At 37.4% G+C, this 21,388-nt stretch overlaps 1 protein-coding gene across 1 annotated transcript in view; it reads left to right on the top strand.

Moving 5' to 3' along the window:
• FRY (furry homolog (Drosophila)) overlaps positions 1–21,388 on the top strand; it is a gene marked incomplete at its 5' end in the record, with an annotated part of 83,413 nt that overhangs the window by 51,076 nt on the left and 10,949 nt on the right. The window contains 7 exons of the mRNA XM_010137254.1: positions 5,807–6,007; positions 6,210–6,371; positions 9,957–10,120; positions 11,204–11,393; positions 17,447–17,596; positions 18,438–18,536; positions 18,995–19,078. Of these exons, the coding sequence (XP_010135556.1) occupies positions 5,807–6,007; positions 6,210–6,371; positions 9,957–10,120; positions 11,204–11,393; positions 17,447–17,596; positions 18,438–18,536; positions 18,995–19,078 (1,050 nt within the window). The remainder of the gene's footprint in view (positions 1–5,806; positions 6,008–6,209; positions 6,372–9,956; positions 10,121–11,203; positions 11,394–17,446; positions 17,597–18,437; positions 18,537–18,994; positions 19,079–21,388) is intronic.

The following is a 21,388-nucleotide window of genomic DNA, read 5'->3' on the forward strand; positions in this document are numbered from 1 at the left end:
ACAGCTTTTTTATTAAAACAGTTTGGTATTCTTTCTACTAAACGCTATACTCTTCTTTAAAAACTTTAACTGTATAATTATAAACTTAATTTTGAGTTCAGCTTATTTATAATGTTCACTTAGTGTTTATTTCAGGAGCATAACAGTAAGAGGGTACCACACCCTTCCTTTCTGAATCTGCTTTAGGAAACACTGCAAAACTGTTACTGGAAGATAAAGCCTCTGTTCTAGTACCTTTTCAGTAAATTTACTTTTAAGTTAATTTATTTTAAATATAATTTTATAGGTCTAAATTGTTAACAAAATATACTTGCTGATTAAAAACCTATAAAATTAAATTGTTCCAAATCTGTTGGTTCATGAATATCCCTCCAAAACATGCATTCAGGCCTTCAGGCAGTTGCTACTCCTGCATCTGCTGATGAAATCACTGACACTTAGAGAGATGTACCTTCCACTCCGCTTAGGTGTCCGTGATTTCATAATTTCATGCAGGAGCTCAACAAAATCCTGAGGGCCCAGATCAAGTCTTGACAGGTGAAGCCTGTCAGCTCACCTTGAGCTGAAACAGCTGAAGGGAAAAAGCTGAAGAACTACTGAATTTTGGGGGGTTACACCCTTTAAGCTTGCTTATATCAAACTTCGAGTATTTCTTTCAAACTGGGTGGGAAAAGCCAAAAATGACTATCCATTGACAAACAAGTCTAGCAATTTTGTTGCTATTTAAAAGTTCAGAAATTGTTAGACCTTTTGAATTACTTAAGGTGCAGATGTTCAGCAAACCCAACAGTTTAATAAATTGCCTTGCCATAATCTGGACTCGATTTTAACATGAATCGTCTCAGGCATTGCTCTTAGCTCTGAGAAGAACATCTGTACAAGAAGAAATAAGCAGTTTTCTCCATAGTTGAATTACGAGGACAATAATTAGTAAGGTAATTAATTAAGGTAAACAGACCCCTCAGGTGTAAACTCATGTTCATCTGAATTTTAATTTTTTTTTCCAATGAAGAGAAAGGATGAAGGAAAGGGAAGAGATGTCGCAGAGTCTTTGTTTTACAGTCAGGAATCTCTGTATGAATATACAGTAATTTTGGCCCACAGCTGCCCATGACTTTGCCAAAAATAAAAACCAAACTGAAACAAAAAAGCAATTGGCATCAATGGTTGAAAATACATTAGCCAAATATTATGAAGAAGCTTTAATGTTCTAAAAATTATAAATGAAAAAACAACAATGCCAGGTTGTTTGTCATTGTTGTCAAAGTATACGGGCTGCAATCATTTCTGTGTCTTAAATGCTTTCAGGGGATTTTAAGGACTTGGGACTGCAATTCTGACTAAATGTCACGTGATATTTTTTTTATCCAGTGAAATTCAGGAATTTCTTCTTTCTCTTCACCACTTAAAACCGTATACAGATTATAAATAAATGTGCAGAACAATTCCTGTCAAAATGAGTTCACCTTCATGAACTGACCCTGCAAAGATTTTGTTTATATGCTTGGCTAACTTCAAGACTAAATCAAAAGCCTAAATTAATTGATATACTAATTGACTTAACCTGGTTGTGAAACAGATACTAAGCTTCTCTAGTTTTATGGGAAGTAAAATTTAAAATGTAGTCTTTTAGTACTTAATACAGTTTTTAAATTGCCATGGATCTGAGTCCTTGCATTCCAAGATTTAGTCCAGACTGACTTACCACTGTTTTAAATAAACAGGTACTTCAGCCAAATTCAAACCTGCTGTAAGAGGCTACTTCTCTAATGACTGACTTGAAACTGTATCGTTTACATCAGGTGTGAATTTGATATATTCATAAACGTGAACAAAACAGTGTTAGAAAACTTCAGCTAGCAAGAGTACGAACAGTCTTTCCAAAATAAACTTACAACTTAAACAAGCCAACAATGCTCGTATCATCCGCTGACCACAAAAAGTACAAAAAAAGAAATTTCATAAAGATGTGAAAGCAAGTAATGGTTATTTTCAAACTTAAAAGATAGGCTGAAGACTTAAGTTTCTGTGATAATATTAGTTACAATTGTAGGCAAATGTTTGTCTGTGATGTCTTTTAATACAGTAATTTTACATAGATTCTTTCTATTTGTTTTTCTATCTGTTGTATCTGCTACACAGGAACTTCAGGTAAGAATGCTACTTGAACTCAGATGTGCCAGCATATGTTATGCCTTCCTGCAAATTTGTATTATAGAATAACATCATAGTTTTGTTGTTGCCCTCCCCTTCTTCAGTGTGTGTTTAGGTGGGTGGGTGTGCGTGTGCTTGCAGTTCTGACAGGGGCTTCATTTTTTGTCTCATATTAGCATATTTTTGAGGTCTTTTTCAAAAATTCTGCTTCAAGTTCAGTTTTGACATGGTCAACAGTCTTCACAAATTTTAAAATACCTTAATTCCAGTATCATTTCGCATATCTAGCATTTTTCAAACTGAGACATTTCTTCCTTTAGTTTCTTTGTGCTTAAATAATACATAGAAAACAAAGATCATAATTTTTTATAATATAGTAAAGTTTGGGCCATTTTTTTCCAAAGGCCAATTAGACGTAATTTCCAGCTTTTCAGATGTGGTATATTGGCTCCTGTTAGCATCTTGCTAAAGCTGATACCTGAGGCCTCTTTAGAAAGTTTATATCATTGACTACCAGCATGAATTTAATTGAATAAATTAATTAATTCATATGGCTTAATTTAATTCAGCTGAATACTCCTATCAACTTTGCTGGACTCATTTTCCTTGTGAAAAAAAATGGAAAAGGTACATCAGTGGTTGCCAGTGTGGGACCTAAACTTGCAGTTTATCGATATATAGAGAGAGAACTGAAACGATAGAGAATTGTAATGAATTGTACAAAATCAGCAACATCAGTATTTTGCATATTTCTTTCTGATGGTTTGTACATCAGTTATTATGCAAACGCATAAGTCCCAAAAGACTTTGTCTCAAAATGCCTGTGCTCAAAAATGATACAACCATGTGGAAATTGTGCCTCACCTTGCAGTTCCACAGTACCTTTGCCTGTACCCTACAATTCTGGTACGACTCCATTAACTTTGCATACTTTGTCAACACAGTAAGGATAAAAACGGGTGTGAAAGAAGTTTTGCGTTATTCTTAACAGCTCCATGAAGGAGCTCTGCTGCTCTCTCCCACATAGGGTTACTTCCCTTTTTTCTGCCCTCTCTGTGTCTCTCTTTTCCCCCCGGGTTGTTGTAATGTTTAAAGAGACTGCAAGGGCATGTCTCCTTTTTTACCAGAGGGTGATGGTTGTGGGAAGTTCTGTGTGGTACCTGCTCACTGCTGTCCAGACACATTCATAATATGTGAACTGTTTTCTTTTCAATTGATGTTTGTTACTGATGGCTTTTCAGATAGGAGATAGCTTTTCTCCCACTGTAGATAAAAATGAACAGCCTCTTAAATACATCTTGTTAACTGTGACAGAAAGATTGCTTAACAGACTACAAAAACAACAACTCTGTCTTCCTGATGTGTTGACCTCTTGTTTAAATTCAGAGTGATTCTGAGTGTCCCTGTGGCAAGCTTATGCTAACTCAAATACTATGGGTATTTGGGTTATACTGTGTTTCATCTCTCTTACCCTTTTTCCTCACTTTTAGTTCACTCCTCCTTCTAACAGCATGCCCTGGAAGTGTCCCTTTTCATTTTTCTTCTCTTTGCTGGCTTCCTTCTTTAAGGCATTGCAGAATAAAAATGCAACAAGAAATATTCCCATAGACATGGACTGCAAAGTTGACTGATAGATGTACTAGACATCATGAGGATCGGGGTGTGATGACGGTCATCTTTGCTTGGTTGTTTATTTATGTCATTTTGTCATTTGCTGGTTCAGTAACTGATGTGTTTGTGGAGGATGTCTCATTGCTGCACATGTCCTCCACCTTTGTGGGAGGACGGACAACCAAAGGATTTGATAAAATAAGTAACTGGGAACTGAACAGTCATTTTTATGATTTAAAGAGACCTAATTTCTTAAGTCTTAGATGTGTTCTGTTCTCTTCCTGCACCATATGATCCCAGTCCCAGGATGAAAACAGAGGGTTCATTCCGTAATGTGTTGGCCTTCATGTTCATTTGCTTTTGAATGTAGTGGATTCCATAGTTCTAAATGTTCTTGTGGATTACAGTTCTTGTATTTCTGGATTGTCTTTTTCCTAAAAGATTTTTTTTTCTTTTTTCCTCACATTTGTTCATGAACAGTGGCCTTAGTGTATTGAAACTGAACTTTCCCACTTTCTAATCATATTCTGCAGTCCATTGCATTAAAGGGCAATGACGCAAAATAAGATCTATTTGTGCAAGTTTGTTGATTGTTAATGAGGTAAGATTGCAGTTGAATTAATTGCACTTTATGCAGTTTAGTTTCCATTCAGTAAACATCTGAGTAGTCCTGAATGGAGATTACTCAAGTGTTTAAAATTACAAATCTACTTAAGGGACCTTACTGAACTGAGACATCTTTCTCTATGATTGCACGTAATTTTAATCTGCATAAGCCCAGGAGATACTTATAGTCAGTGATTTGATAAGAATATTTATGACTTTTTTAAGCAGAACTATATTTTTGTCAAATTCCTATTTAAAAGATCACTGTCAACTTGAATTTTCCGCAGTTGGTTTGCTTGTTTATGAACGTTGCATCTTACAGTCTTGTTTTCAACAGTCAGCCCTGGACTTTAAAAAGAAATATTTTTCTCTTTAATTTCCACGCCATATTGATGTCAGGTTGAGAGCTTTCACCGAGACAGAGTACCCAAAACTGCAACTGGATGCTCTGGGTAGACGCTTCACACTGTGTAAGGCCACTTAGGCCTCTGCAGGTCCACAACAGGAGCAGTAGTGGTCATGGTCCTGCATTTGCCAGAGAGGAACCTGGATAGACTTGAAGAAGAGAGGAAGATAATTAGCACAATCAGGGAAAAGGAATACAGTCCACAGGAAAATGCATTAAGAAAACATATGGGAAAATGGTGGAAAACTAATTGTCATTTTCATACATGGAAGAAATCAAGCGATCTTTATATCAGTTCACCAGCCTAATAAATAGTTAGCAATTTGGTTAAAACACTCAGTTTTCTCTGTGCATGGGATCAGAACTGAAAGTCAATATTAAATGTTTGGTCAATTTGACTGTGTCCTTTTTAAAACATGAAATCTCAGCCAGTGCTAACCAAGTTATTCTCAAAAGTATAGTTTCAAATAATTCAGATAATTTCAAGTTACAAAAGTAAGCAATAGGGGACTAGAATAAAACTTTAAGAAGGTGTGCTGCTTTAGCTCTTACATTTTGTCTGTAAATGAAGGGTTCATTCAAATCTACTCGTCATTATGGTTATGTATATAATGCAAAGAATTTAAAAATCGTTAACATCTGTTTTGCAATTGAACCATTGTTACGAACTGTGCTCCTAATACTTTTAAACACCATGGAAAACCCTTTAAAATTGCTTCCAAACTTTTCTTTTGCTTGTCATTGCTCTCTACTGGTATTGAGGTGTGTGTATATGCGGACTTACAAAAATGAATCTTAAATCAGCAAATGCATGAAAAACATCTAATCCTGAAAAGAATGAATCTTCATTTAACTGTCATTTCCATGCTTCTGCTTCTATCTCCAGAAGAACAAACAGAATAATGCTTATATCAAGTTCATATTGTATTTTTGCATAAAGAAATTCTTGAGCTAACTTTGACCTAATGATTTGTGGTTTGTATATGTTGAGTTTCAAATCAAGGAAGTTGACCCTGTATCTGATTTCAGGGTGAGAGCATGGACAACTTCAACTGGGGAGTACGGAGACGGTCCCTAGACAGCCTGGACAAGTGTGACATGCAGCTGCTGGAAGAGAGCCAGCTCTCAGGGAGCACGCCCAGCCTGAACAAAATGAACCGTGAGGACTCCGATGAGTCATCAGAGGAGGAGGACCTGACTACCAGCCAAATCCTGGAGAACTCAGACCTAGTAAGTTGTGAACTTGCAGTTTAAGAAAGGGTTGGGTTTTGTTTCTAAATAAGCTAGGCTTTTCGTTTCTTCCTGCCCAGGTGCAATCTGGTGCAGACCAGGTGCAAACAAGATAATGTCTACCTTGCATGTTCATAAAAGCAATGTGTGGTGGGGTGGCTATATACTCAGTTCTTCTGTGCTTTTGTTGTGTTTTAAACAGATTATAACTCTTTCCCCATCTGAGGATACAAATCATATTGACTCTCTTTCTACATCATGTGACACAACCTCAGCAGACCCTCATCATTTTAATATAGGAACGTCCAACTTTGATGTGTCTTTGCCTGATATGAATAATCTCCAAGTGTCCGAAGGATCCAAGGTGAACACATTTTTACTTTCCAACTGGACTGTATTTTACATAACTCTTTTTCAAGTTTATTTTACTTACACTTCCATGAAGGGTTTGATTTGTGGAAGCAAGTACATTCTGACTCCCTGTATGTAATGGCATAGCACAATACATTCATATGTACCAGCACATTCATACCCTTTCCTTTCTACTTACACTTTCTTCATTAAAAGATCTTACTTGTTGTTTCTTAAGTATATTGCACTACATGTGCACCAAGATACTACAAGCTCATTAGAAGACAAATCTGTGAACTGGCTACAAATTACAGCCCTAAGGGACTATTGTTTTGTTCTTCATGCTGATGCAAAAGAACGATATGGCAATTCATGTGGTGGGTGTATGCGTGTATTCTCTGAGATTTTTTTGTATGTGGGAACCTACTGTACAGTTGTGTGCACTGGATTCAGTTCTTGCCTTTTGGCAGACACTCAGAAATTTTAAATTCATGACCGCAGTATTAAGCCATCTTGGAGGGGGGGCGGCGGGGTGGTGGTGGGAAGGCAGAATTTGCAAGGATACAACAAACATGTTTAGCACAGTTTATTTCGGACAATTTTATCAGAAGATGAGCGTAGAGTAAGGTTGGTAAATGATTATCAATGTGGGTTCGATTTTGTTTAATTTTCTGTTATGTAAAGTCTGTTATATTTTCTGATAATAAATGTTTGTTGGAGATCAGGTGATCCCCAGTCCTCTCAATGTCTCTCCAGAAATATCATCTGGAGTGGGGTGTGTGTGTGGATCAGTGGCTTTATGACATTGTTGCCTTACCAGTAAAGCTTTCTCTGTCATGTCTGAATTGGGAGACTTCTGGAGAGAGCAGTGTAGGAGAATGGGGCAGGGGAAGAATATGTGTTGTGTAATCATCGGCTTTCATTCCAGTTCTTGCCCTTGGTCCCTTCCAAATGCAGCCACACACACAAAAAAATTATATAGTACTGCTAACACTGCATAAAACAGAAGTAATGGAAACTTCTAATGAAGGGGTCATAGAAAAGGAGTTGGAATTGTGCTGAATATTGAAGAAATTGCTTGTGTCAGAAACCTCCCCAGGAGGAAGAAAGGACAGGAGGAGGAAAATGTCGGTAAGAGTAGGAAAGGAGGGGAACATCTCAAAATAATGGTTGTGGAAAGGTAAACTCATTTGTTAACTGTTAATAGGCAAGTTACCATGAAGCAACGATTAGCAGCACAAGTTGGCAGAATTTCAGTTCAGGAAGCTGCAGTCATAACGGATATGTTTGCAGGTGGTGACTGCAGCTAATCTCATGCATCCAGCTGTTGGTATTTATATTAAGAATTGCAAATCACAGTTCATGAGTTTCATATATGCCTGAATCTTTACTGCAAAAATGTCTTTAATATTCCAGTACCCATGTGCCAGCATTCATCAAAAATGTAAAACCTTTGGAAGTAAGTGAGTGAAGAACGTAAAATCACAGCAGTGCAATTGACAGGCAAATTCAGCTAGTCGTGAGGCTGGTTTGATAGTGGTGGTGGAATACATAGCCCATGTTGACAAGGATTTGCCAGTGTGACAAAGATGTTTGAGTTGATAAGCTTTACACAGAATGCCACCTCAGTGTCTTTTGCCTCGAAGATATTTCTTCTAATATGCATACTTCTGTATTTTTACTCAAATTGGATTCAGTATAAACAAAGTTGAAATCCCTGGGTTTATATTTATTTTAAGGAGGAACTCGTCCAACGTTTAGTCAGAAAACTTGAAACTTGCACCTGAATAATTTTTACCTGATTTGAGAGCACAAAATCTGAGCTCTTTCCTCTTTCACTTTTCCTCTGAGTTGTTATTTTCAGAGGATTGATGCTATGTCAGCAATGCAGAGGAAAATTTTTGTTACTTCTTTATTGCTGTACAAAAATGTTTAGTTGCTGCATCATAAGCAAAATCAAAAAATATCACCTCAAATTTTAAATAGATGCAGTAAATGAGCACAACAGACTGATTAAGTAGGCCTCTTCTGAAATGCTTCAGTGCCAAAATCCAGGTATTACTGTTAATGGCACAAAATTAACTAAACTTATTTCTGTTAAAGATAGTGATCGCAAATCAAGACAGTATTTCTAAGGGCTTAGAAGGCAGCGGTTGATAATGCTGTGAGGGATACAGAGACTCAGATGATGCTGGTTTATGTATTTTTCATATTATCTAAACTCACTGGTTTCTGGAAGTGTACTTCAATCCTGTCTGAATATTCAGAGTCCACTTTTTTATTTTGCTTTTTGGCCATTGTGTTGGACTATCGTATTGGGTGGGAGGTGTTTGCTTCTGCTTTCTTCCTCCCTTACCCTATCCCATCAAAATGTATTTTCCTCATACAAACACTGTCATTGCAGTGAACAGACCAATGGTTCTTTCAAGCTAATATTTCATATTTGAAAACAGTTAGTACTAACTACTTCTTGAAGAAGCATGAAACATTTATGCTTCCTGGCAACTGCTCTGGTTCCTATTTTGATAATTGAGCCGTACTGCTTTAATTTCTCTATTCAACTTGGTTTGTGCTCTGATTCATTTCATCCACCCTGGACTCAGGAACGTTCCTATCTCTTTCACTTAGAAAACAAAACATCCAAAAAACCTTTCCTCTTCTTAAGTTCTGATCCTGTCCTTTCTGATACAAGTCTTGTTTAATTTTTAGAATTGCAAATCTCCAGAATTTATCTGGAGAATCCAGGCAGGTCTGGTAACCCGCAGAGGTCCACTCTTCTATTTTAATTCCACTTGCTAAGGATTTCACTGTTTCCCAGCTCCAAAAAAATGCATGTACATTCACATGTGCCCATGTGCACAAACACACACCTTATGAGATACCCCAAACAGAAAAGATCAAGAGTTTGAGCTACGCACTGCAGTCATCCCTTTGCAGGAAGGGAAGTGCTCTGCAAGATGCTGTGGATGATGCAGACAGAAGCCAAAAGGTTAAAACTGAAACAAAGTTTGTTCAGGCTAAAAATGCCAGAGAAATTGGAAAGCTTCAGAAAGCTATCGAGAGCTTTAAGTGCTAATGGATGAAAAAGGAAAGAAATGATAGAAGCGTAATCCTTCTAATGGCCTGTACATTGCTTCAGATTCCTCTTGAATCAAAGTTATTATGTGAATGACATGCTAAAAATAATTCTCAATTCTAAACATGCACGGGGTCTTCCAGACACTGATTATTTTCAGTATATTTTGGGAGGCTTTAATACACTCTTTGACACTATAAAGGACAACCTGACAGTAACAAGAACCCTGTTGTTTTTCCTGAAAAAATACTTCCCTGCCTTGCTGCCAAATACATTGAAAACTGAAATTCTTTGCTACACAAGTCACACCAAAGAAATGCCTTAAAAATAATATTGATCCAAGACAGCAAGTTAAGCAAGTACAGTATTTTGAAGAGGTGTAACTTGATTTGTGTCATTTATAATCTCTAGCTTTTATCTGTACAATATACATTTTGTTGGTTGTTTTTTTTTATTAAATTATTTCTGTTTATGAGTGGAATTAACTTCTTAATTCTAAGACTTCATCATTCACTCCCCTAGGCTGAAGCTGTACATGAAGAACAAGATATAGCAGTCCATGAGGATGACCTTTCGGGGTCTACAAATGAAATCCCTGGAGCATTTGAATGCAGTGATAGCCTTAGTCTGGATATGACAGAGACTGAAGAGAAAGTTGACAGGCTGGAACAATTTGCTCTTGCTAGGTACTTGAATATGCTATTATTCATAAAAGTTCTTCTCCCCTGTACAACAAAGAGGTAAAAAGGTGTTAGCTAACAGAATTGGTGATTTGGCTATAGGAGTTATAAAATCCTCACAAGTTAAAAGCAATGAGAAGACAATGCCCTAATTACCTGCATAATTATCACACAATTCAAACAAGCCCCAAGATTTTCCTTCTAGAAAAAACAAGATAAGATTTTTACATACATCTATGCAATTAGTCATTATATATGTAACGTATTTAATCAAAATGTTTTAAAAAGATTTTTAAGATCTGCAATAATGGAAATCTTAGCTGTTCAACACGTCAGCCATGTATTCATCCTTCTGATTTCTTATGCGTCATAAGGAAGTCACAATATTGTCAAAAATCCCATCTGTATACTCTTGAGGCTGCTGGAGACCGTGGTTGGGCTCCTGTATATGTTGCAAGAAGGCATCAAGATTTTTCCATTCCTTATGGAGCTCTTTCAGATTTTGGATGCTGAGGAGAGGAGAGGAAAAGGAGAAGGGAGAGGTGGGGAAAGGGATAAAAATGGTAGTCAGCTTGTTGCTGTGACCGTGGAGTGCCAAAATAATGGTCTGTCCTAAGAATAGTGTGGAGAAGGGATGGATCTTCTCCAATCCATTACACTGAGGAAGAACCAAGCAGGTCAGTGTGTATGTTTGTACACGCTGAGATTCTTTTCAGTACTTCTGCTATAACGTTATTAAAACAAAGTTTTAACGTTATTAAAACGAGTTTTTCTTCATCCTCCTGTAAAGTTTCAGCCTTCTCCCTTGAAGAGGGTACAATAAAACAATTTAATTACTCTGGGATCGAGGAAAATAGGTGATAGTGGCCTGAAGATAGGCATTCTGATCTGGAGGTTTTTCTCATTGTAGCCAACATTTTTCCAACTTTCAAACTAATTTGAAAGTTCATGAGTATTTTTGAAAGGTGCTGTAATTGGTCCTGTGATTGTTTCTCTCTGTTATAGTGTATTTTTACTGCCACCTCTTTGGTATCCTCCTTTCATCACGGGTTTTTTTCTTGTCTTTTTTTTTTTCTTCTTCTTCTTCAGTTTTGGAGATGTTGATCGAAATGCCTCACCTCCTCCCTCACCATTTTTTTCGGCCATCCTTGCTGCATTTCAGCCAGCAGCATGTGATGATGCAGAAGAAGCCTGGCGTAGTCATATCAACCAGCTCATGTGTGACTCTGACGGTTCCTGTGCAGTTTATACATTTCACGTGTTCTCTTCCCTGTTTAAGGTGAGAAAATAAGTTTAAGGTACAAAACCAAAATGTTTAGATTGTGTGTGGCTGTTCTTGATAGTAGCACCAGTAATGAACTACTAGGTACATAACCATTGTAATTTTGCATGCTGAAGAATTGCCATACAAGATTTTCATGCAGAACTGTCTTCTAGGACCAATTTTGTCATAAAAATAGTATGTCTCTCATACTTGAGGGTTTGGAGATTGTGTTATAAAATATGGATCCTCTGTAAAGAGTATTTTCTTCAGGGCTTTACAAACAGCCTGAAACAATAGCTGCAAGAGAGAGGAAATAGCCTTTTCATCTCAAACTGTTGTTAATCTGTTCTTTGATCTCAAACTGTTAAAATCTGACCAGGTGCATGTGAATGACGTCATTATTAAATATTCAGTACCTAATCACCTGAACAGAAATATCCAGCTGCCATCATGTAACACAAATTCCAGAGATTAAGTCTTAAGACTAGAAATAACGTTTCTCTTTTCTTAAAACCGAATGCTTGCCAAAATATTAGCAAGAAGGAGGCAAATGAATAAGGAATGATTCTCTGGTCTTTTTTAATTGTTTCTCCTGCTTTCTATGAGGCAGCTGCAGGATGGTTAACATGCTGCAGCAATGTACACAGCAGCCAGGTGACTTCATGCAGATTTTAAGTACCCATGATATCAGAGTGCACAATTTTTTGTTAGCAATGGGTACCCAGCTAATAAATGCACAAACTCAAGTTCTTTTCATATCTTTAAGACTATTCTTCTAAGAAAGAAGCCTCATACAATATGAATCCCTTCTCCATCCTGTTTCGTTTGTGCTTCACTGCAGTTAATTGCATGTCTCCTCTAGCTGCAGTGTCCTCTTTAAACATTACACCACTGTAAATATGGGGGCCTGCTAGGTATTCTTTTAAACACTGTTAAATAACCATTTGGAAGGGGGAAAAAACACCACCAGTGCAGATTTGAGTGCATGACAGTTCAATTTTGAAAATTAGTTCTGTGTTTCTTCATGTTGTGTATTTCAGCTTTTCTGCTGTTCTGCCAGACCTAGAGGTTAATAGCCCTGTTTAAGTGTTCAGAGAGTTATTTGTCCTTTTCGTTCCTTTTGAAGAGGTGAAAAGGAACTTCTGAAATCTAAATAAATAATGCTGTGTAATGCAAGACCTAAACATGACCTGTGAAGTACCTGTTTAACTCCAAATCCTGGCATACACACACTACATTTGCTGTTGTCCTTGCCCTATATTCAGAAGATAGCCTACTCCTTTTCTTCAGTTGGTACTGGAGGAGAAAGATACAATACTGCTCTCAAAAAAAATTTCAGTAACAGCAAAACCTTAGTAATAGTAATAAAAAAAATATGCAAAGTGTTAATTTTGTAGCTAGACTCACAGCGATATTTTTAGTTTATAAAAATTTCTGTGTTCACCTCTTCAGCATTAAAACGTAAGAGTGTTATTTTCCCAGATTTTTTTTATAAGATCCCAGCTCGCCTAGAATTGTATTGTGTTTGCAACATCAAACTTTGCTACTTGTCCACTGGCTTAAAAGACTTTTGACCTCACCAACAGGAAGTTTCAGAAACAAGCCAAATATGTGTTAGGCATGCAATGCAAAGTACTGCCAAAATATTTAACTGTGAAACAAAATCCTCGTTTGGAGGAGTTTGTCAGCTAAATTCTTGGTGAAGTGAAAGAAGTGCATTTTCCAGGGCACCTACATTTCATTCTGCATCAAGTTAACGGTATCTTGGCTGTTTGCCCACAACATGCTAAACTTGTTTAAAATTCCTGAAATTATTGAAGTACTTTTCCTGTAAACGAGTCATAGTTCACGGATCTCCGGTTTATCTTTACGGCTGCCTCTTCATATCCCATCAAATCAAATGTCTTCCAGCAGACCAGCCAGTTCCAAGACAAGTAGATTTGAGACCTAGCAAGTAGTTTTAACAATCAAGCCCTTTTGTTATGAAAAGTCCTCTTCCCAGCAGAGGAAACCTGAGAAGAAAATGTTCTGAGAATATTTGGTTATTATTTACATTGAGACAAAGCACAGTGACTACATGCAGGCATACACCTATCGTAATATGCTGGCAGTTATCATTATTCTTCACAGTCGTCCCATTTCATAAAATATATACTGCATTCAGACCTTTCTTAAAAGATTTCAGCCACTATAATCTGCACCCAGAAGGACATAGCTGAGATGATAACTTATTATAGAACCGATGGTCCATGTAATTGCAAAATAAATATATACTGAAGGACAGTCTCACACTGTTTCACATTTTAATACTTAAAAACATTGTTTAGGACTGTTATCTTCTTACCTGCTTAAAAGGAAAGAAGTAAAGGAAGAATATGTTTTCTTGAATCTAAACAGTAGACAAATTAGCTTTTGATGAAGCCATGACTGAAGTGCTTTGAGGAAGTTATTTTCATAAAATAAACTGGAACTGTTTAAATACATTAGTAGATGCTGGAAGGGACCTGAAGAGTTCATGTTCTTAACTGTGGCCAGGACAGGATTAACTATAAATTTCATTCTAGTCAAATGTTTTTAACTTTTTTCTGTAGACTGTTTTTGACCTTTAGGCTCAGGTGGAACTTCACAACTTCCCTAGGCAATGAAGTCCAATGTTTAACTCCCCTTATCTCTTGAAAACTTCTCTTTCTATGTTTTATGCCCATGGTTTCTTGCTCTATACATCATGATACTTCTTTGCGGCTGAGGTTTATATTTGAAGACCATTGCCATGACTTCACCTACTCCAAACTTCCCTTATTTAACCTCAGTTCTTTCAACATTCCCCGTGAGTTGCATTTCTAAACTTCTCACTGGGGTCTGTCTTCAGTAAGTCTGTGTATTACTTGAAAAGCACGAGCAGGTTCTGTATTTCAGCTTAAGTTCTTACCAGCACTGACTAAAAGAGGTTACCTGTTTTATAGAAGGTATTCTTGTTTAAGAACTACTCTCTGATAACTGCTGTACAGTAGAATAAAATATTTTCCATTTATATCCCAAACTAGTAGGCAGATCTTGTTATACAAAATTTGCCTTCCTGGTTGTCCTCCATCCTGCATGTGCTGTGTGGATTATTTCATCCTAGGTGTACAACCTTGCCCTTCTTTCTTTTCCCTGCACCACTTCTCCAGTTTATTAAGATCAGTCTGAGTTCTAATCCTGGCTTCCAAGGAATTTTCAGCCCCTGCAGCTCAATCATCCATGTATTTAATAATACATATATTTTTATAAATGACTTGGTTAGTGCCTGGAACAGTCCCCAATGGAATCCTACTCAATTTGTCTTTCCAGCTGGACAGTGAGCTGCTGATAATTAACTTCTGAATATGGTTTTGCACACTAGTTGCCTCTCTAGACCAGGTTTCTCTGTCTCATTTATAAGAAAGTAAATGAATTAATACATAACTTATCAATTGCTTCTCCTCCTAATAGAAAGTTTTAGCCTTTCATACAAATTAAATAGTTTGATATGATTTGTTCTGACCAAATCTGTACTGCCTATTACTTATCTCTTAATGTTCCCCCATTTCCTGAACTTTGTGTTTAATTCTTTTGCTCTTCTTTTTTGTGATAAGCACTTTCCTCAAGTTTTTTACAATACCCTGAGTTCTGTGAGTTCTCAAAGATATTTGTTATTGCTCCTAGACCTCTTTAGCTAGTATTATAACTACCATAGTATGAATTTCACTAATCTGCAAAGATGTAAAAATATCTAAGCCCTTACTAGCAAGATCTCTTCTCCCCTGAGTTTTCATAGCTGTCTCAGTGTCTCATGTACACAGATGCCCTTTCTGGAAGCAATAAGGCAAAAGAAAGCATTAAACACACTGGTCTTTTCAGTAGCATCCGTTAGTAGCTATTTCTCTCCATAGTGATTCCTTTTAATTATTTCTAGCTTACTTATTGACAATCTCTCTTTCTCTTGCTAGTTTATTTGGCATCTCCCTCTGATTACTGAGCCTACACTGTCGTGCTATTTCTAGTACCCAAGTTAGTAATTTAACAGTTTCACTTTCTGTTCTTTATTGCCTGAATAAAATACTTGTGATTTACCCAGATGCATATCTTAATGTATTTTCCATCTTTCACTGGTGTAGAATGTGCTTCTGCCCCCCCACCCCCCCCTTTTTGTTTTTCCCTAAAGGAAGGGCTACCTCTCATTATATCCCTTCCCCATGAAGTTATTTCTAATGGGGTTCTTCCTGTAAATTCTGAATATATTGAAGTTGGTTGTATTGTATTGTATTTCTGTAATGTTTCCTTCACTGCCTGAGGTTCATAAATTCATTTGCTCTTCCTCAGAACAGCATTTCAGCACCCAGCCAGGTTCCCAGAGAGCCTGAGGAAGCTCTTGGAGGTTTCAAGACTCAGCTGGACAAAATCATGGCTGACATGACCTAGAGTTGCCAGTAGACCCACTTCCAGTTGAACGTTGAGGTCCCTTTCAACCAAAATCTCTTGGACTCTGTTCCATAATCTGTCTTTCTACATTTTCTTCCATTGTTATGTTCTCAGCTAGCTCTTCTGTGTTGGTTAGGATCAAAGCTAGATCTCCCTCCTTTGCCAGAAGAATCAGGAACAGTTTCACTAAGACTTGGAATTAATCTTCTCTGAAGACATCATAGTAGTAAATCTCCAAGCCCTATGATGCAGATAATTCTGCCGGTTGCTTGTAAAAATAATAATTTACCTGGTTTGGTGGTAATTAGTAAGAGCCCCCTGCTTCTTGTACAGACTCAGTGGAGCAGAAAATCTGAACCATATGCTGAGTTCAACATAACACTTTGGTTCTGAAGTAAGATGGTAGAAACATATACTAAGACAAGTATCAGTCTATCCAATCTTAACTCTGTTCAGATGGTCAGTTCAGGTGCTTTAGAGAGGAATGAACAAAAGAGCAATTATTAAATTGGTCTGTAGAGGAAATTTCTCTTTAGCCATTTAATAAATTATTGATAGTGTATACCCTACTTACAATGTGAGGACTTACGTAGGTTTTTAAAAAAAAAAAAAAATTCAATCCAACAGCTTTCATTATCAATAAAGACTGAATTCAGCTCACCTGATTTTAGGTACTTAGCTTCAATGCTCCAGTGTAGGAACAGTTACAGCCTATTTATATATCTGTCATCCAGATTGGTCTTTGGTAAGCATTTCTGTCCAGTGAGGCATGCGTACGGTAATACAGGTCCTAACCTACATTCCCCAGAGAAATGCCTATGGTAATGTGGAGTGAATCATAGAAAAATGTTCCATACTTTTGTTTTTAAAAATATTTTCATGTTACTCCCATCTGCTAAGCAGTTGGTCTTAGTGAGATGTATTTTGGCAGTGAAACCTGCTGTGTATTTATCAATATCATTATTACAGTTCCTGCAAGATTAGTGTGGTTTTTTTGTTTATTATTTATTATTCACTAGAATATTTCTGGAAGACTAGCCTGATTTAGGACTCAAAACACGCAAAAAATCTTCTGAGAAGAATAATTCCCGGATGCAATGCAGTATTTCTAGAATCCTCCCAAGCAGCAGAAAAGTTTTCATAAGAAAGTTTTTCCCACAAGGGAAAACAAAAGTTTTTTTCTGAGTTTTCCATGCTGCTGTTTGGCATTAGAACGTACATTGTATTATCTGATTAGCCACTTGACGTAGAATACTAACAAAACAATGCCCGGAATGGGCAGAAAAAATAATGGGCTGATCAACTGTGTTAACTCTGTACAGCCAAGTAAAAAAAGCTACCTCTGGGTAAAAGACTTTATAAAGACTGAATCATCTTTACAAGAAATCATGTATTTCAGCAGTAGATTGTTGTGAATTCTGTAATTAGTTTCACAGCTGCTCAGCTGCACACTGTCTCCAGCACAGTATCTGTTATGCAGTATCCTTGAGCAGACATTCAGTTCTCCACAGGGAAATGCTCTCTTTTGTGCATCATTATGAAAAGAGAAAAAAACATGCCATTTGTTTACAAAGGAAAGAAGCTTGTATTTGAGTAAAGAATGTAATAAACTGTATTTTGCCTTCCAGAATATTCAGAAAAGATTCTGCTTCTTAACCTGTGATGCAGCTAGTTATTTGGGAGACAACCTGCGAGGAATAGGCTCCAAGTTTGTGAGGTCTTCTCAGATGTTAACGTCATGTTCAGAATGTCCTACCCTTTTTGTAGATGCAGAAACAGTGAGTATATTCCTGTTGAAGGGCATGTGCTGCATTGCAGTGTGTTATTTTACTGGTTGTTTCACTACTGAGAAACTTCTGAACAGATATGTCAAAAAAGTACTCACCTCCTATCTCTTAATTTTTTTCTTTTGTTCTTAACCATATTTCCATTAATTTTCCGTATTATTTTATTAGGTAAGTACTGGAAGATGGGCAATATAGAATCATAGAATGGTTGTGATGTGTTGAGCCTGTGTGCCAAAAACCAGTATAAAACAGGTGCCTGCTGGACCTGGTTGGCTTCACAAATGGAAAAGGAGAAACTGTTTTTTACATAGTTCAACGTGGTAGATGGTAATATGTTTAGTGGCTTCATTTGAGTCAACTCTGATGTGAGCTGGACAATAAAAATGTATATTAGGGAATGAATGAGATGGCCGTTGTTTTCATTCTGGCCCATGTTTATCCATCAGCACCAGCACAGTGTGGCCTCACACAAAAGGTAGGAAAGTTGGACCCACTGCTGTACTCATGGCAGAGCTATGCCTTACATCATCAGAGAACTGTGACGATTAACTAGTTAAGTTTTGTGCAGTATGTTGTTTTAGGGAAGTCCTCTACAAAGCTGTGAAACACAGAACACAATTTCAATTCCACGTTATCATAGGTGCAACTTTTGCTATTGAGTTTTCAGTATAGTATTATATTTATATATCTTTTTGCATAAATAGAAATATTTTTCAGTATTACCTGTGAACCTAAGAATTCTTTTCCAAGATCTTTACCATACTTTCTGCTCTGCTAGTATTTTTGTTCTTTCATAGTCACATTTACTAGACTTTCGATTTCATTTCTCCAGCTGCTGTCTTGTGGCCTTCTTGAAAAGCTGAAGTTCAGTGTTTTAGAACTGCAGGAGTACCTGGACACATACAACAACAGGAAAGAAGCAACGCTCTCGGTATGCTGGATTATGTTAAGTTCTCGGCTTTGTACATGTGTATACTTACAGGAGACTGCAGAAACACTCAGATTTGTTTAAACTAGTATGGAGTAGAAAAACATATTTCGGATACCAGATTCATTAAATGTTTCTTCCTGAACTTATAAACCAGCACTAGAAAGATAGCTATTGTATCCCTTAAGTTTAGAAACATGGGCGTTTTTAATATTCCTGGTCTCTCTTTTCTTCTATTCAGTAATTAGTTCATTTTCTTGGTTTATGCAATTCAAATGCTCACAAAAATCAAGACTATACTTTCTAAATTACAGCCAAAGCAAATCGTCACAGTCTGTGTGAATAAAAAGTGCAATTGCAGACTTTATTTACATGCTGTGCTGTGAAACTAAAATACCGCTTACTTCAACTCAAACTATGGGCCTTATTCATGTGTTCTTTTAATTTCTCTCTGAAAACAGTGGCTTGCAAACTGCAAAGCAACATTTGCCGGGGGCTCACGAGATGGAGTTATTACCTGCCAGCCAGGGGACTCAGAAGAGAAGGTAATGAATGACCAGTATTATTTCTCTCCTATAAAGTGACACGTGAGATGTATCTTGTTCTTGGACCCGCAGGAGCCTGCCATACTTCTTCCTTGTCTCTCTGATCGGTTTGGGCGTAATACAGTTTTCACACTTCAGGCTCAAAGGTATTGTTGTTGCCTCAGTCCTGGCCACAGGACATGGCAATACTTCTGCCTTTTGGCAATACTTCAGAGGCAATACTTCTGCCTTCCTAGTCTAGACGAGGAAGCAGAGCTAACCCTGGCTGGGTTGTGTGTGCTTTCCCTTTTAGAAAGATATTGTGGCAGCAGTTTCCCACAGCGCAGTGTCTCTCAAAATCACTCCTGTGCTTCCATACGACATCCATTTACCAACGGCTGTTACAGACTCGGTCTGCCCAACAGCGAGACTTGCCTGGCTAAAATACACTTACATTAGTAGTTACGAAATACTAACTGTAACATGGCTGTGAAATAATTCATGCTGTAGTTAAGTATAGCTAAGGCAAAATACCTCTATCACTTTCCAACAAAAGTATTACACACACACGTCTGTGTGTGTGTGTGTGTGTGTGTGTGTGTGTGTGTGTGTGTGTGTGTGTGTGTGTGTGTGTGTGTGTGTGTATATGTATGTATGTATATATATATAGTGTGTTGAAATAGTTAAGAAATCAGTCTTTTCAGAAATCAGCACCATCAGCAGGCATTTTTGTTGTTTGATATACTAAGTATGGGAAACAGCTGGTATCTTAGTGGTGTGAAAAAAGTTGAGAAGTGCTATTTTGTGGTTTTTTGGGTTTTTTTCTTTTGGAGAAAGAAGAATGGAGGGATGGGAAAAGGGGGTGGATGGAGAAAATTAGGCAAAATCAGGAAGTAGCAACAGCATGTAGAAAAAAGTGACATCTCTTTCCTTCTATTTTAACTTATAAAACATAACGATGACATTTTCAGAACATACAGTTGCCTGTTTAACCATTTGTGATAACCATGTTTTTTCAAATAACTTGTTTTATTCTTATGTTGGTTTCAGTTTGTCTAGCGTCTCCCCCAATTCACTTTATTTTCTTCTGGTTTTATCTTGGTCTTTTTCCCACCTCTATGTATTTGTCTTCCTGTCTTTGAATTCCCTTGACTTTCATTTTTTATGCCATTTCCCAAGAATCCCAAATCCTTACCACTCCTGCACTTTGGCTTCCTTGATCTTATTAGCAAATCAAATTTGCTAATAAATCCTCTGGCTGCAGTCACAGGCAGTGAGAAAACTCTTGAATCTTCCCCCACCTGGCAATGGACCAGCGAAAGTTACAGACAGCTTCCAGTGCATTTAAATAAGATTCTGTCTCTTCGGCAACTGTTATGCTGTACAGGGAAAATAGAAGTGAGGTATTCTCAAATCTAAAAAAAGACACCTGCAATACATGCTACTATCTCTCCTGCAAGTACATCAGGAGAGGGAAATAAAATATACATAGAGAGGCATGACTTTGGGATGTGCATGGGCTTCCTCTTCCCACTGACGCAAAGCACCCTGAACAGTGACTGGAGACGGTTGTGTTACATATCTTGCTCCATACAGCTTAACTTATCTTCTTCATGCCTATTTTGGAAACTGGTAGAATGTGATGGAGGATCACACATCTTGCTGATCAAAAAAATACTGGTTTTCTGAAAAGTAGAGCAGAAAGAATGTGCAGGAGAAGGAATAAACTGTGACCCGAGCTCATGTAGCTGGCCTGAATGCATCTAAAAGTTAATAAATGTCATGTTCCACTTGCGTGGGTTTTTTTTTAACTAAGTGTTCTCTGTTTCAGAATTAAATGTGTGTTTTGTGAAGCTGGGGTTAGTATTTTTGCTGCTTATCAGAGTGAAAAGGCGCCTTTCTTACTCCTACAGGAATCCCTGGTCTCTCCCTAGCATTGTTCTTTGATCCCCAAATGCATTATTGCTTGGAAGTCGGCAGGATGGTAGATCTTTGATCACAGGTGTATTTCTTTCCCTCCCCTTCTCATCCACCTGTCAACTGAAACACCTCTCCCAAAGGAACAGTCTGTTTATTCAACAAAAGTGTAATGGGAGAAAGAGTCCAGGAAAAATGAGGAAATACAGTTAGAAAGGGACAAGGAAAAATTACTCCTAGAGTGGCAAGTATGTGTTTTCTTGCCTTTCCTCTCTTCTCCCTCAACCTGAAAGGCTAAAGAATCTAATAAATGTAGAGGAAAAAAAGTCTTACTTACACAGGTAGTCACAAGGGAACTTGCCTAAACTCTTAAAAACTCATTGAGGGTGAGACTAGGGCCTGAAATCCTGCTGA

This window comes from Buceros rhinoceros, unplaced genomic scaffold, assembly GCF_000710305.1.
Source record: "Buceros rhinoceros silvestris isolate BGI_N320 unplaced genomic scaffold, ASM71030v1 scaffold19245, whole genome shotgun sequence".
Classification (NCBI taxonomy): Eukaryota; Metazoa; Chordata; class Aves; order Bucerotiformes; family Bucerotidae; genus Buceros; species Buceros rhinoceros.